The 14,799-nt window shown below is 34.8% G+C and overlaps 1 protein-coding gene across 1 annotated transcript; it reads right to left on the reverse strand.

Annotated features, from left to right (window-relative positions):
• Window positions 1–3,274: 3,274 nt before the first annotated feature.
• On the reverse strand, window positions 3,275–13,068 carry LOC114324128 (alpha/beta-Hydrolases superfamily protein). The gene is made up of 8 exons (XM_028271869.2): window positions 12,727–13,068; window positions 11,586–11,711; window positions 9,052–9,150; window positions 8,079–8,221; window positions 6,734–6,842; window positions 5,329–5,436; window positions 4,333–4,473; window positions 3,275–3,816 (listed from the first exon to the last, which is right to left on the reverse strand). The coding sequence occupies exons 1-8, from the start codon at window positions 12,796–12,798 to the stop codon at window positions 3,352–3,354; spliced, it is 1,263 nt and encodes a 420-aa protein (XP_028127670.1). The 5' UTR covers window positions 12,799–13,068; the 3' UTR covers window positions 3,275–3,351.
• Window positions 13,069–14,799: the final 1,731 nt, after the last annotated feature.

Genomic DNA, 14,799 nt, shown 5'->3' on the forward strand with positions numbered 1-14,799 from the left:
GAGGGGAGGGATGAGAGAGACAGAGAGAGAGAGTGGAGCTATTACGGGTGTGTTTGGTTTGCTTTTGAGAGTGTGATTTTCAAAAAAAAAAAATTGAAGAGAGAGTTTAGATCTCTCTCCAATTTTTTTTTTTTTTTTTTTTTGATTGTATATTTTGAAAGTAGTTTTAGAGTTTGGGATGATTTGATATTTTGTTGTAATTGAGTAGATGTGTGTGAGAGAAAAAATAATTGAGAAGAAGAGAAGAGAGAGAAAAAGTGATTGATTAATGTGTAAGAAAAAGAAAATAATTTCAAAAAAAAATTTGAAGAAAACCACAAACCAAACAAGATTTTTAAAAAAAAAAAATTCAAAAACAATTCTCCCAAAAACAAACCAAACAAGCCCTACAATTCTGCGAGAAGAAACGAAGAGTAAACAAGAGACAAACAACCATACATAAAACATGTATATATATCCCAAACATCATGTATATCATAACGTCGTGCATGTATACATCATGTATATTAAATATAGGAAAAATTACTAATAAGTTCTAAATGGAGAAAAGTTAAACAATTTGGTCCTAAGAGTTTTCTTGTACACCAATTAGACCTATTTTTTTGATTTTTTTTTTTTTTTAATTTTACATGTGTACCCTTGATTTTGTTTTTCTAATTGACTGATTCAGTTTCAGATGGGGATAAGAAAATGTTATCTTCGGGATTCCATTTTTGAATTGTTTAAACTGATTTTATTTAATGTATTGATTAAATAAACTGATTTTATTACGTTTTCAGTTTATATTTACAAAAATTTTATAAACTGATTTTTATTTATTTTTTGTTTATTTTAAGAAAAACATAAACTACAAACGCGTTTGGTAATTGACAAAATGTGTAAAAAAATTTAAAAATATAAAAAAAAGTGAGAAATGACAAGTGGTGGCAATTGGCGGCGAAAGACGAAGGTGGAAAGTGGTGACGGTGGGTAGTGGGTAGCTGGTGGTGGGTGGGTGGTGGTGGCGGGTGGGTGGGTGACGGTGGCGGGTGGTAGCGAGTGGGTGGTGGTGGTGGTGGTGACAAGTGGGTGGCAGTGGTGGCAGGGGGGTAGCGGATGGCGGGTGGTGGTGGCGGGTAGGTGACGAGTGGTGGTGGTGGGTGGGTGACGGTGGCGGGTGGTAGGGAGTAGGTGGTGGTGGCGGGTGGTGGGTGGTGGCGGATGACGGGTGGCGGGTGATGGGTGGTGGCGGATGACGGGTGGCGGGTGGGTGGTGATGGTGGGTGGGTGGTGGCGGGTGGGTGGGTGGTGATGGTGGGTGGGTGGGTGACGGTGGCGGGTGGTTGGTGGTAGCGAGTGAGTGGTGGTGGTGGTGGTGGTGGTGGCGGCGGGTGGTGGTGGGTAGGTGGCGAGTGGTGGTGGTGGTGGTGGTGGGTGGGTGGGTGGGTGACGGTGGTAGGTGGTAGCGAGTTGGTGGTGGTGGTGGGTGGTGGGTGGTGGTGGCAGATGTGTGGCGGGTGGGTGATGGTGGTGGTGGTGGTGGTGGGTGGTGGTGGCGGTGGCAAGTAGGTGGCCGGTGGTGGTGGCCGGCGGTGGATGGCAGTGGCTGGGTGGTGGGTGGTGGATGGCAGGTGGGTGGTGGTGGTGGTGGTGGTGGTGGTGGCAGAGGACGGTGGTAGAAAATAGTGGTGGGTGGTGGCTAGTGTTGGGTGGTAAAAAAAAAAAAAAAACTGAAAACTCAAAATGGAAACACATTTTTTGTGTTTTCATTTTTTAGCCAAATTTATAAACTGAGACCACTGATTTATAAATCAAAAATTTTACCAAACAAGTTTTTATTTGAGTTTTCTAAATTTTTGTAAATATAAATAGAAAACTGAAAACGTAAGTGTTACCAAACAGCACCCTAACATTTGTTTTTTTTGAGTCATGTCTTACTTTTTCTGTAATTGATATAGAGACTCAAAAGTTTTGGTTATCATTATCGCGTGAAGAAGAGTGAGGGTTGGTTTGGGAAGTGAGTTAGCTTTTTAATTTTTTGACTTTTTTAACTAGTTAGTTTGGGCTAAAAAACTTAGTTTGGGAAAGATTTTTTGACTTTTTTTGTGAGAGAAAAGTATAATGATTATGGGTTGGATGTGATATTTTGTTTGTTGTAACTAAAATAACTTATTTTGTCTTTTGTAACTATTTTAGTCACAAAACATCTTCCCAAACGGACCCTCATATTTCTATAAGCCTATTGGACTATTTTTCAGGCAGTTCAGATTTAGTCAGTTTCGAAGGAATACAACCTTCAGTTGACCAAAACATTGATAAATTTTACATATAAGGACCAAGCCGACTTTGGAGGCTTTTCGAAACCGATCATAATCATTCAGCTCGATTCGGATTGATCGATTTCGTCAGTTGATTTGATTTTTTAAACACCCCTAGTGGATAGTGATTCTTTTTTTAAGTAATACCTAGTGGATAGTGATTCGCCTAGCTATACATAGCAACTTTTGAACTTATATTCAAATTTGTATTATTTTGTGAATGTGGATTTTCCACACATAATTTCAACTGAGTTTTGAAACACATTCAAATTTCATTAGTGATTGACAAATGTGAATGGATATAGTGTATAATAATTAGTTCTGAAGTATTTACACATGACACTCTAAATACATTGAATAATTTTTCGTATAAAAAAACATGCATTTGAGAAATAAAATTTTAAAACGGTTTAAAGATAGGAGAAGACTTATTTTAAACCGGTCACGATTGTATACCATCCAAATAAGTCAAATTATTTAATTTATTAACTTGCAAAAATAAAAGTTAACTATTGATGTTTAATTGTAATTTTAAACTATAACTTAATTATTCTTTAACTTCTATTTGGCCCAAAAACAGAAGAAAAGATTATTCTAACTGCAATTTGTAGTTTCTTTTTTAACTTAAAACCCATCTTTTTTTTTTAAACTTAAATACATATAGACAAAAAAAAAAAAAAAAAAGAGTCTTCTGTGTTTTAATTATAACTTTGATAATATTTTATATTTACACAATAACAAAAGTATGTAACAACTTATTTAATCAAACAAATTCAACTTTCTTCATAGATAATCAGACACTGCACCAAAAGAACTTACAACTTATTTTATTTCTTTTGAAGTAACAATTTAAAAAGATAATCATAAAAACTAACCACCAGGGTAATATCGATGTAGAAAATCTTCATATTACATTTACAACAAAGCACGTTTGTGTTGCAGGAACAGAGCCAAAACAAAAACAAAATCAAAATTAATTTGACTTGCAAACTCAAATTCAGACTCAGATTGATTGTATGAAACATCTACAAACAAGAATGTTCAAATAATCCATTTATACAACTACTTTTCTAAATTTCCAACAAGACTCCCAATTAATGTACAAAGTTCCCGCTTGACGACAGAGCAGATAAAGAGTACAAAACTCCCATGCAAAATGCTGAAAGATATTACTGGCTATTATGTATTGCTGTTTCTCGGAAATCGCACACAGGAACGTCAGATTTTCGGCATCGGTAGTGCCAACTTTTGCATTGCTGAGGAGCTGGCTGTCGCTCGAATGATGAGAATCTGGACTTTCCGGAGCCGGAGGTGGTTGACTTGAATCAGGACTTTCGGGTGGTTGACTTTCAGGAGGCATGATTCCTGAACTTCCTGTATCATCCTTTGGAGCATCATCACCATCTCCATCATTTCCATCGTTTTGTTCACTAGAATTCCCACCACCACCACTAGTATCCTCTGAGACACCGCGGACCAAGTCCGGCCGAGGTTCAACACCTACTCTTCTCAGGTGAAGCTGTCACATTTGTAGTGATCAGTTGAAAAAGTTTGAGAAACTCCAATTAAAAAACACTACAACTACTAATACTGCTACTACCAGTGGCACTCCTTCCTAGGATAACTACAAGTCAAGTCAAATCATAGTTGCAAAGCGAGGGGCCTATAGAGGAGTTTAAGGTTAAGAGTGGGCGTGGTGGTGTTAACAAGCTTCCAGAGGAAGGAGTGAGGCCCCCCATAGGTGTTTATGCTACTAAGGTGGAATTTAGCAATTGTTTTTTTAGTTGCCTATTTGCTTTTTTAGAACCTTAAAAAGTTGATGCGGTTGGTAATTACTAAAAATTATTCTTTTTTGTTAGTAGAAATGTTGGCTTTTTTAGCTTTTTTTAGTTACTTTTTTAAGTTCAAGACAGACTTTTTTTGTCTTTTGGCTTATTTAGCCAAAAAGTAGCTTTTTTTAGCCCATGCCAAACATCCCCTAAGAGTCTAACACAAGTGGTAGATAGAAGCAGTAACAGAAACTTCAAGAACATACCTGAAGATGAAGATTAACTTCATCTGGCCGCGAAAGAAATGGAAAATCGCCCCCACTCTTCAAGTATGCTCGCCTTGCTCCAGGATACTTTTCACTCACTTGATCTTTGAGTTGTTGGGGGGTTGCACAATAGTCGTTGGTCTTCAAGGAGGAGCACATACCCGTGTTATTAAAAAGCAAACAACAACAACAAAACTATCAGCAAAGTTTCCTATTCTGTTTCTATTCTACTCAAGCTAGAAATAACCCACAAAAATTGTAACATGCAATGAGAAAAAAAAATAGATAAAAATTTCAACCACTCAAAAAGACATGCATGGCATTTTAACGAATATGATAACCAAACCAAACCAAACCAAATTAAGGCTCATGTCCCAGTCAAGTAGGGTCGGCTACATGGATCTTTTTTCACCATTGTGTTGTATTAAAGACTATATGCTCAGTTGATTTTTTTTTTTTTTACTAAGACGTCCCATGTCTATTTAGGTCTTCCCCTCCTCATAACATTTACATTTATAGTGATTATATCACTCTTCCTTACAATTGAATCCATAGGTCTTTGTCATACATGACTAAATCATCTTAGCATCTTCTCTCTCAACTTATCTTCAACCGATATTACTCCTACCATTTCGCGAATATATTCATTTCTAATCTTATCTTTCACACATCCATCAGTAATCAATTTAAAGAAGATGATGACAAGGTAAAATTTTGATTAAATTTGCAAGATCAGATAAGGCAACAGCAACATTCACCAATCAGCATCATGGCAGAATTTGTGCATTGACAGACACATTTGAGACTACTGCATATCCTTATCTTGGAAAAGTAAGAATTAATTTTTCAGTCAGCCCAACTAGCATGTGGATGCCAAAGCTTAGCTTATGCCCACATAGCATATGCATCATTTTGGTACAATTTTTCAGATTGTCTACACCAAAACCAAAATAAAACCATCAAAATAGTCATCAAAAGAAGGCTGGTGTTACATACATCAATTATAGTTATAAGAGCATCTGAAAGCAGAAGAGGTCCAACTGAAGCATCATCTGTTGTTAAAGTCAACCTTGATCCTAAGTCATCTTTTGAGAGGGTTTCAACCTGCATGACATTTGAACAGTGCAATGTAAGAATAACATAAAGCAACTTCTTCCGTTTGGTGAATAGACTCTGCAGTTGACAGGATGTGAAATGAAGATGGCAAGTCATAAATGCGATGGCTCATTTAGCCCTCTTCTAAGTCAAGTGTTCTCTAAGATGGAAAGCTCTGATCTATACAAGGGGGGAAAAATGAAAATCAATTAAAATATGAGAAGCATTTAAAGAACAAATAGACAGCTAACTGAGTTTTGATCTATGCATACTACTGCATTAAGCTAACACCTAAAAGAAACTCCTTTGAAAACCATTAAAAACATGAGAATGATTAAAAGCATCTTTCAAGGAAAGGAGTATTCATATACACTGAATGTAGCTAACACCTCATTTGGGGATCCTCTTTTTTGAAGCTACGTTTGTCTTCCCTAAAACCAACTAATTTATTAAATGACACTCTACATTCTTTCCATCTACTAGGGAAATGCGGTGGAATTTCGTAATTTTATCAAGGCATTGTTTGGAACTTGAAATTAGTAAGGTAAAAGGAAAGGAAAATCTTTATCCTTCGTGTTTTCCCTCCTACTTAAAGCAAAGTTAGATTGACATTTTTCATGTAATAATAAAAATTCGTGCAATGAGGAGAAGAAGAAATTATGCTTGGAACAAAAAATTCCTCACATACTTTCAAACAAGGAACAATAATTTCCTTAGGCATTATCTTTTACTTTTCCCTTTACCAAATTCATGAACCAAATGGATCATAAAAGAATTTTAATTTGAATACCCACTTTTTTGCGGAATTACAAGAGGGTGGAGTATAACTAAAAGAGAGGTTGATGGTAAGTTTAAAATAGTGAGAATAACTACTCATACAATGCAAAGAGAAGTGGCAACTTTAAAAGAAAATCATTTAAATGGAAAAGAAATTATTGGACAATGTTAAATTAAAGTGAGTGGTGCATGACACTGTTCTATGAAGGCAGACTCATATTCCAAAATCTGCTATTCAAAAAACATGGAAAAACAAGAGACCTATGAAACCTGAAAGGCAATGCCATATAAACAGATTTCCAAATGGGAGTGAGATCAAAATCTCACAATTAAGCAATTGATGTTGTCTCCATAGTTCAAAAGTAAATGGTAGTAGCATTTTTCTTCTAATATAACAAGCTATCTTCACACAACAGTCTCATTCCATGGTGACAAATCAACAAATAAGGAATAGTAATGGCAGATTGTTTAGGCACATCTTACAGATAAACTACTAGTAAACAGTTCACTTGAGGTTTTGAGACTTAACCTGGGAAACAACGAAGTCTACAGAATCAGCAATAAATGGTTCATGGGGACCATCTCGGATTCCCGTTAAGACATATCGCTTCAGCAAAAAAGAAGGGGCCCAGCCAACACTGCCAGCCAAAATATAACAGGTTAGCAGGTGAAGTTTTGATATATTCAGGGAACATATGGAAACTTGCCTTCTTGAGGTAATGATTGAAGAATTACTAAGCTTTACCCTAATAGTCATTCTCTATCAAATTTTATTGTCCTTAGATAATTTATTGCTTGTACCAGAATAACCTAAACATTAATAATTACAACATTATTTTAGCTAACAGTTTTTAAAGTTAGAACTTTAATTTTGAAGTTAGTAATATTAGTTTCACTATTTGACTTATAAAAATATGTCTATTCTATGAAAAGTATAGTGAAACGGCATGCAAAACTAATACTTGATGGGGAGGATTATTTCATCGTTGGCGACATCTACTGACCATAAGAACAATTCAGCCCACCGTAAAACAAACTACAGCTTGATGGTAGTAAAATTTTCAAAATTCACTGCACCTTATAATTATAAATAAGTTTCATTAGTTATGAAACTAGCCGTAGAGAATGAGGAAAAAAGACTAGACATAGATAGGAACACAGTGAAGATCTTAGCTCATAGTATAACAATCAACTAAATGGTAAAAACATTACCCTTATTTCATGTATTTCCCTTGAACCCATACCTAAATGTGGTCCATTAGGTAAGCCAAAGGCACTCCTGCCTTCCTAAGATCCCACAAAACCCAGCCTACAGTTCTGACATATTAGAAATGACAATCTACAGAACAAGCAGTCTCATTAAATAAACAATCACTGTAACTCTTATCAATTCTCGAGTCTTTTTAAGCCAACATACTAAAGTTAAAGTTACTCTTAATTATCTCCCAAAAGCAGATAATTCCAAGAAATTATTCAGTGACTTGAATTCCTTGAACGTTTAACTGTGAATAAAAATAAATAATACTCACAAATTCAGCAACAAAGTGTTGAACAAACTTGATTAGTTAGAGATATTATGAAAGGAAACATATTTCATTATGCCACTTAGATTGTTTAGCACAGCGCAGTGCAGTGCAGTAAGAAGTTTGTCATAGCATGATTATTCAGCAACAAAATAAATTGAATTAGCCTTATGTTGTGCAGAATGCCTGGAATTAGTAATACTACAAATAACCAGAAAAGATAATAAACTGAAAATTAAATTATCAGAAATCAACCAAAAAATAGAACGGAAGTAGCCATTTGGCATCTCCAGCTAGGAAAGCAATTTAGTAATCTCCATCTCATTCACAATAAGTGATATGATAACATACATGGGTGCCCATGGCATTGAAGCTGCGAAATTACGTGTCTCCAAAAATGAATTCGAGAGTACCAATGATTTAACACGACGAGGACGATGCTGAGCAAAAAGTTGTGCTAAGAATCCTCCAAGGGAAGTACCATAAAGATGTACCTGTTAGATATAGATTTTCAGCCTACTGTCATTACAAATACACAACAAAATAATGCAATCTTTATAAATCTCAGTCACATGATAAATATCTCTGATTCTCAATCTTCTCTCCTCGACATGAAAACTCGATTCCTTTATTTGAATCATGACAGGAAAGTGTTTCAATGTTGTGAGCTATGAACGGCAATGTCTTCTTCCGCCAAAAACTGGCTCAATCAACTTGCATTCCCAAGTCAATATTATCCGATGAGCTAACAGGTGCCATATGTGTTTTAGAGGCCAGTATACTCTATCCTAAAAAGTAGCTGAAAATAAACCTCTTGACTGGAAAAGAAAACTATCCTATAAACTTCATGGCTGCCTCCCCCAGCTGAGGCACCTACTGCAGTATTTGTTTTTATCCAAGAGCAATCAGGAATTCATGGCGATACAGATTATTTTAAAAGTCACCTAAAATATAAATTAATTGTTTTCTTTTTTGTTCCTTTAGGCTCTCTAACATGTAAGGTATGCAAAGCATGAACCATTTGTTTATATCCTATCTGTCTGTCTCAATGCTAGGTCTTTGACATGAACTTGAACATCAGTGACCCTGCACATTATTTCAATTCAAGATTATCATGTGCTTTATAGTCCTTAATAAATGATCTAGTGACTCTTTCTCAATGACTATCACAATTTTACCCAATTTCAACATTCCATTACATTTGGATTCTAATAGAAGTATTACATCTTTGCTTTGGTGCTAGCATGTGAGAGAAAAGTGTCTTGTAGAAGTTGATGATATGCATAAGATTAGAATATGCATAAAAAGAAAACATAAACATTACGTGATGAATATCAATGGCATCCAGAAACTTTTCAAATGCCTGAATCCATTCATGATGGCTCCATACGCGTGGAATATCAACAGAAATCACTCGATAACCCTGAAAAAGAAAATTTGTAAGTTATTTACATCCCTGTGTATGCCATAAAATTATTTGCAACATTTGGACCTACAACAATCAGATGTGTCAAGAATCTAAAGAACATGAAAAGCTGATACAACTAATTCAAAGGAAGTATCTTTTATCCTAAAAGCATATGTCAAAAACATGTGCTCAGGATAAATGATGAAGGTATAAAGAATTTAGATTGACCACTCTACACTGGAAACATAATATAGAGTTTAGTCAAGGTTTCACTGATAGAGTGAGCAGAATTATCAAGTACATCTGTGAACCAGATGTAGATGGACGGGGAAGGGGAGAAGAAGAGGTTGTGTTACCTCCAAAAAAAAAATCCAGTCCCTGCACGTGGAGAACAACTTTCAAAATAAAATATGTCATGTTTTCCAATATTTTCCCAATATTTTTGGGAAAAATCATGAAATTTAGGAATTTGAAACCACAAATGGAGTTTTCTCATATACCAGTTTATTTTCCCATATTCTTCAGCGAAACAGACAAAGTCATAGCTATTAAAAGTACTTTGTAACCTTCTCAAAGCAACCTCCTCTGCTATGTTGAAGGAAATGAAACATAATTTTTAGCCTATTGCAAACACTAGTGGTGATATTCCACAAGAAAACTACACCAAAAAATAAGAGTGATACTCCCACCTATGAAGCATGAACACTCCAAAATCGGTGCCATGACGGCGTCCGACATGCGAACTCGCCGAGGACACGGGGGCACGCCGAGGACACGTACGGGACAAGCCAAATGGCATATCCCTTTAATATAATGATTTTTTTGTAAGGGACACGGCGGGGACACGGGTGTCCATATTGGGGACACGGCATGGGGCACGGCGGGACTCAATTTTAATTTTGTTATATTTATTTGGGGTCAAAGTGTAATATTTAAAAAGTAAAAAAATAAATAAATCAACTTGCCCTAATATATTCAATCAATGTTGCTGAATTGAAGAGTAATTAATCGATTAAAGAGTATCATCAGTGCCCTAAACCAGTCGATCCACCACTTCCTTGAACTAGTCAATCGAAGCTCCATCCAGTTGATCCACCAATCGAAGATCGAAGCTCCATCCAGTCGAAGATCGAAGGCCTCCATCAATTGATTGAACAGTCAAAAACCCCAAACGACTTTGAAGGTAAGCATCTCTCTCTCTCTCTCTCTTTGGGGTCCTGCGCTTTCTATCTTATCTCTTATATATATATATATATATATAAGTATATATAACATAATATATACTACTTATACATATTAATAAAAAAAAAACACATGTATATAAAATAAAATAAAATAAAAAATTACCAAAAACACATTATTTAAAAAAGAAAATAAATAAATAAAATAATTAACGTATATTAAAATAAAAATATTTATAAAAAAAAATTGTCGTGTCCCATGCCGTGTCCGTGTCCGTGTCCGTGTCCGTGCCCCCATTTTTTGGAAATTGCCGTGTCCCGTGTCCGTATCCGTATCCGTATCCGTGCTTCATAGCTTCCCACTCTAGCGCCTTTCTTTTCCCCTCATATTTTGCATTTCAACACATTATAGTTTTCATTTCTTCCTCTATCAATGTACTAGGCTTCTCAATTGAAAATTCTATCTTGGCCTATGTTACCTTGAACGTGGATCGTTCCGATACGGGAAACGGGAATGTGGTACGCCACATGCTCTAAAATTTGGTACGCCACATGCTCTAGGGGTAGACTTGTATATATCATACTTGCAAATTTAAAGTACTTTTAGAGTAATTTTCTTTAAACTATTAGGCATCTAATAAAATTTAGCTTTTCTTCTTTTTATAGTAAAGCATTTCTATAAGTACTATGACCCATTTTTTATGTTTTGTCTTGTCAAAACTTAATTTACTTTAGATTTTAATTCACTATATTTGATTTTTTTCCTCCTAAGGAAACATTTAAGAAAATTTATTGGAAAAAAACTTTTGGGGTTGTTTCATATTGCTAAATTTACTGTTTTGGAACGAAAGTGTACCATATATTGGAAAATGCGTACCAATACGTAATTCGCTAGGGTATTAGCGTTTTCTGGTAACATAGATCTTGCCCCAGAAACTCCTTAAGTTACAAAAAACTGTGTTCAAACAGATTCCTTGCTTAAAAGCAACTGGCAGCTTCAAAATTATGTTGTATGACTGCCCACAAATATGAAAAACCATGTATTCCAAAGTCCCTAATGTAAATCCTTAAAGGAATGTGTGGGAGGGAAGAAAGGGAAAAAGAAAACCTAATACGATATGGAAATTATTATGCAAGAAGTAAGAACATCAAACTTACAACCCCATTGAATTGAAGTCACTTAATCTGCTACTAGTATACATAATAAGATATAAACATATCTTATAAAAAAATATAGCACAGATAACATAAATAAATCAATCTTACTACCTTCATTGACAAAGACATAATCTGCTTGTAGTACACATCGGCTGTTCCTGCTGTGCCAGGAAGACAGATGAGTGGAGGAACAACTTTTGGACCAAAGTCATAGTATCGCCACTGCTTTGTGCCAATCTAAAAAAGACAAGAAATTTATAATTGAAATGCATCACCAGAAACAATAATAGCAGCTCAAGAAGAACTCACTTATATATGTCATCAATGTCAAAAAAGAAAATTTCATCTATATGAATCCAGTACTACTGTAATTCTAGTGATCTTGTAATTGCATAAGCCAAGCAGCAACAATTTCCCAACTCAAGTCAGTCAATGGCACGAAATATCAAATTAGACACACACACACAAAAAAAAAAAAAAAAAAAAAAAAAACTTAGGATAATCCTGATCATGCTCCAATTCTCTAGTGCATCACAACTCTACTTCAAGACGTAGTCATCTCAAATTCCACTTAGCTCCATCCAACAAAAAATAAGAACCAGCATGGACAAATGACCATTTAGTAGAAAAAATTGAGACTGCCTAGGGACACTCCAAAAGACATAAGGAAGTTCATGGATGAGATAAATCATTAAACATCAACAGAACAAGGGCAAGAAGCAAGTTTTGTTGAGAAAAATAATGGAGAGCAGCCCAATCAGTTCTATTATAAATCCAGTGATCAAAAAGTCCAAAGATGTGGCCAGAGCAAGAATTCCTAGCATTTCCATCAATTGCATAGAAAGTAGTAAATTGATAAACCAAAATAAAAATGAGTTTGGTTGACAATGAAAATAGAAACCTGTCAAAAAAGCAGCCAAGTATATGTTCAATAAATCTACTTAAAAGGCATATCCAAACTCAAAAGTCTTTAATTTTTACAAGTTCAAGTCATGAAACGCATACAATTTCGACAAATAAATATGTACCCAATTCCCAAAATACAAACGTAATTGGAAATTGACCTAGTTGGGAAAAAAGATGAATCCAAGAAACATAAAACAATCTCAGAAAAATCCAAATCCATGGTCATCAAAGAGATTAAAACAGAAACAAAAGCATACCCAGTTGATAAAAGAACATAAAGAGTGAAACCCATGATCGAGAATTGAAGGAAAAGTAGAGAAAGAATCGAAAGAGAGAAAGGACTTACAGGGATCTTGTGAAGGGGAACCTGAGACTTGAAGTAGATGTAATCACCGGGCGCCGAAAAGACGCCTTTCATTGCCGATTTCAACAGTTTCTATATCGTCCCCATCACCAATCCAATAAATACCTACAAAACCCACAAGTCATATATTCATCGATCGAATGATTGATTGCTCTCTCTCTCTCCTCTCTGTCGGGCAAGCTGTTTTGTTCCAAATTGGTGTAGAGATGGAACACGTGCTGGGTCCCGCTTAATTTCACCAGACGTTCAACGAGTTTAGTTTCAATTTTTTAATTTAAAAAATTTAGTTTCAATTTTTTAATTTAATTTTTTAAAAATTACGGCAGTCTTGAGAAGGTTTTAAAAGGATTTTTATTGATAAATCTTATTTAGGGAGGTTCTATCTCAATAAGTCTACAAAGAAAAATTATAACTTAATTAGTCTTATGTGTTTATATTTTTATTACATAAGGTCCTTTTTTCTTGATTTATATTTTTTATTGAACTATTATACCATTTTTTCTATATGTTGATATATATTATATACAAAATAATATACACGTTTCCCTCTATTTTGTTGTGGTAGGATTTCGTTCCTATAAGAGAGAAGACGACGGCACATAGTTCGCGGTAGTGTTTCATTGCGATACGATTTCATTCCTGTAGAAGAGAAGATGACGATTCAGAGTTTATGCTTTGTTTGTTTTTTTTTTTTTTTTTTGTTTTGGCCGTAGTTATGATTTCAGCCAAAAATCAAAGGAAGAGAAAAGAATTTGAATCAAAGAAAGGGGTAATGGCTTACAAACTTGTTTAGTAGATTGACTAAAACCCACATTCAACTGGATTGAATCAAAGGAAAATATGAGATGGATTTGAATACTTATTCTTCGAAGGTGGGTTTAATTTGATTTGGATTGGTGAAATGGTGAGATTACACGGGTTGTTAATGATAGTGATATGATGAAGCTAAAGATGTGGGTGATAATTTTTTGTTTTCAGAGAGATTGAGTTTTTTTTTTTTGGATTTATAGTTCTATTGCTGCCATTATTTTTGGTTTTTCTGTCAATCAATGTGAATGTTCACATTTCATATTGTTTGGAAGCTTAAGAAATGAGTGTTAGAATTGTGAAGAATGAGGTTTCTGATACAGTAATGTAGCTTTCTTTATAAAGAAATGAGGATTGCTTGGTTTGATTTGGATTGCTGTAATGGTGGAATTGTAAGAGGTGTTAATAATACTGATAATGATGAAGATGGAGACGAAAATTATGAAGATACAGAGGAGGATTTGTGTGATGGTTTTTTTATTTTTTTGAGAGATTAAGATTTTTGAATTTGGAGAAGACGAATACTGTGCTCTGTTTGATTACATTGTCTTAAGGTTAGTATGTAATGGATGCATGTCATTTGTGATTGGATTTATATGAAGGGTTGTATGCTCTGTTTTTTGCTTCCAATTTCATTTTCTATAATTGATGGACATGCAAGTTTTTTTTGGTTGTATGGGGTTATGGATTTTGGCTGGTTATATGGTTGAGTTATGGCTCTGTTTTTTTAAATGTGGTGAATATTCACATCGTATTAAGAATGTGAATGTATATGAATGATTGTATGATCTATTTCTTGCTTTCAACATCCTTATCTAAATTAAATTTTGGTTTGTTATATGGGGATATGGGTTTTCCTGGTCATGTATATTGTGAGGCATGCATGTGTGTGATGTGAATATTTACATTCTTGTTACCATTGACAGTATCAAAGTAGTTAACATGAATATTTATATCACTATAACCATTCACATTACCAACACATTACCAAATTATTTATGTGAATATTCAGATTTGTATTATGAATTGTCATTGTGAGTGTTGTTTGCTAGCAAAACGGGATGTTGTTGTGTATATTACGATGCATGCATGGGTGCGGTGTGAATATTGACATGTCTGTTACCATTTACAACATGAAAACATATGATGTGAATATTCACATCATCTGCAATATGCTATTTAATGTGAATATTCATATTCTTGTTACCACTGACAACATCAAAGTAGTTAACATGAATATTTATATCA

This window comes from Camellia sinensis, chromosome 11 (genome assembly GCF_055761805.1).
Source record: "Camellia sinensis isolate YWXY chromosome 11, ASM5576180v1, whole genome shotgun sequence".
In the NCBI taxonomy this organism is placed as follows: Eukaryota; Viridiplantae; Streptophyta; class Magnoliopsida; order Ericales; family Theaceae; genus Camellia; species Camellia sinensis.

What these genes read in the sequence shown, in the direction of transcription:
- LOC114324128 (XM_028271869.2), bottom strand. Translation starts at nt 12,798, where the DNA reads ATGAAAGGCGTCTTTTCGGCGCCCGGTGATTACATCTACTTCAAGTCT. An exon ending in TTCCCCTTCACAAGATCCCT is followed by an intron (nt 11,712 to 12,726) that starts GTAAGTCCTTTC and finishes TGTCTTTTTTAG; the next exon opens with ATTGGCACAAAGCAGTGGCG. An exon ending in AAGTTAATCTTCATCTTCAG is followed by an intron (nt 3,817 to 4,332) that starts GTATGTTCTTGA and finishes CAAATGTGACAG; the next exon opens with CTTCACCTGAGAAGAGTAGG.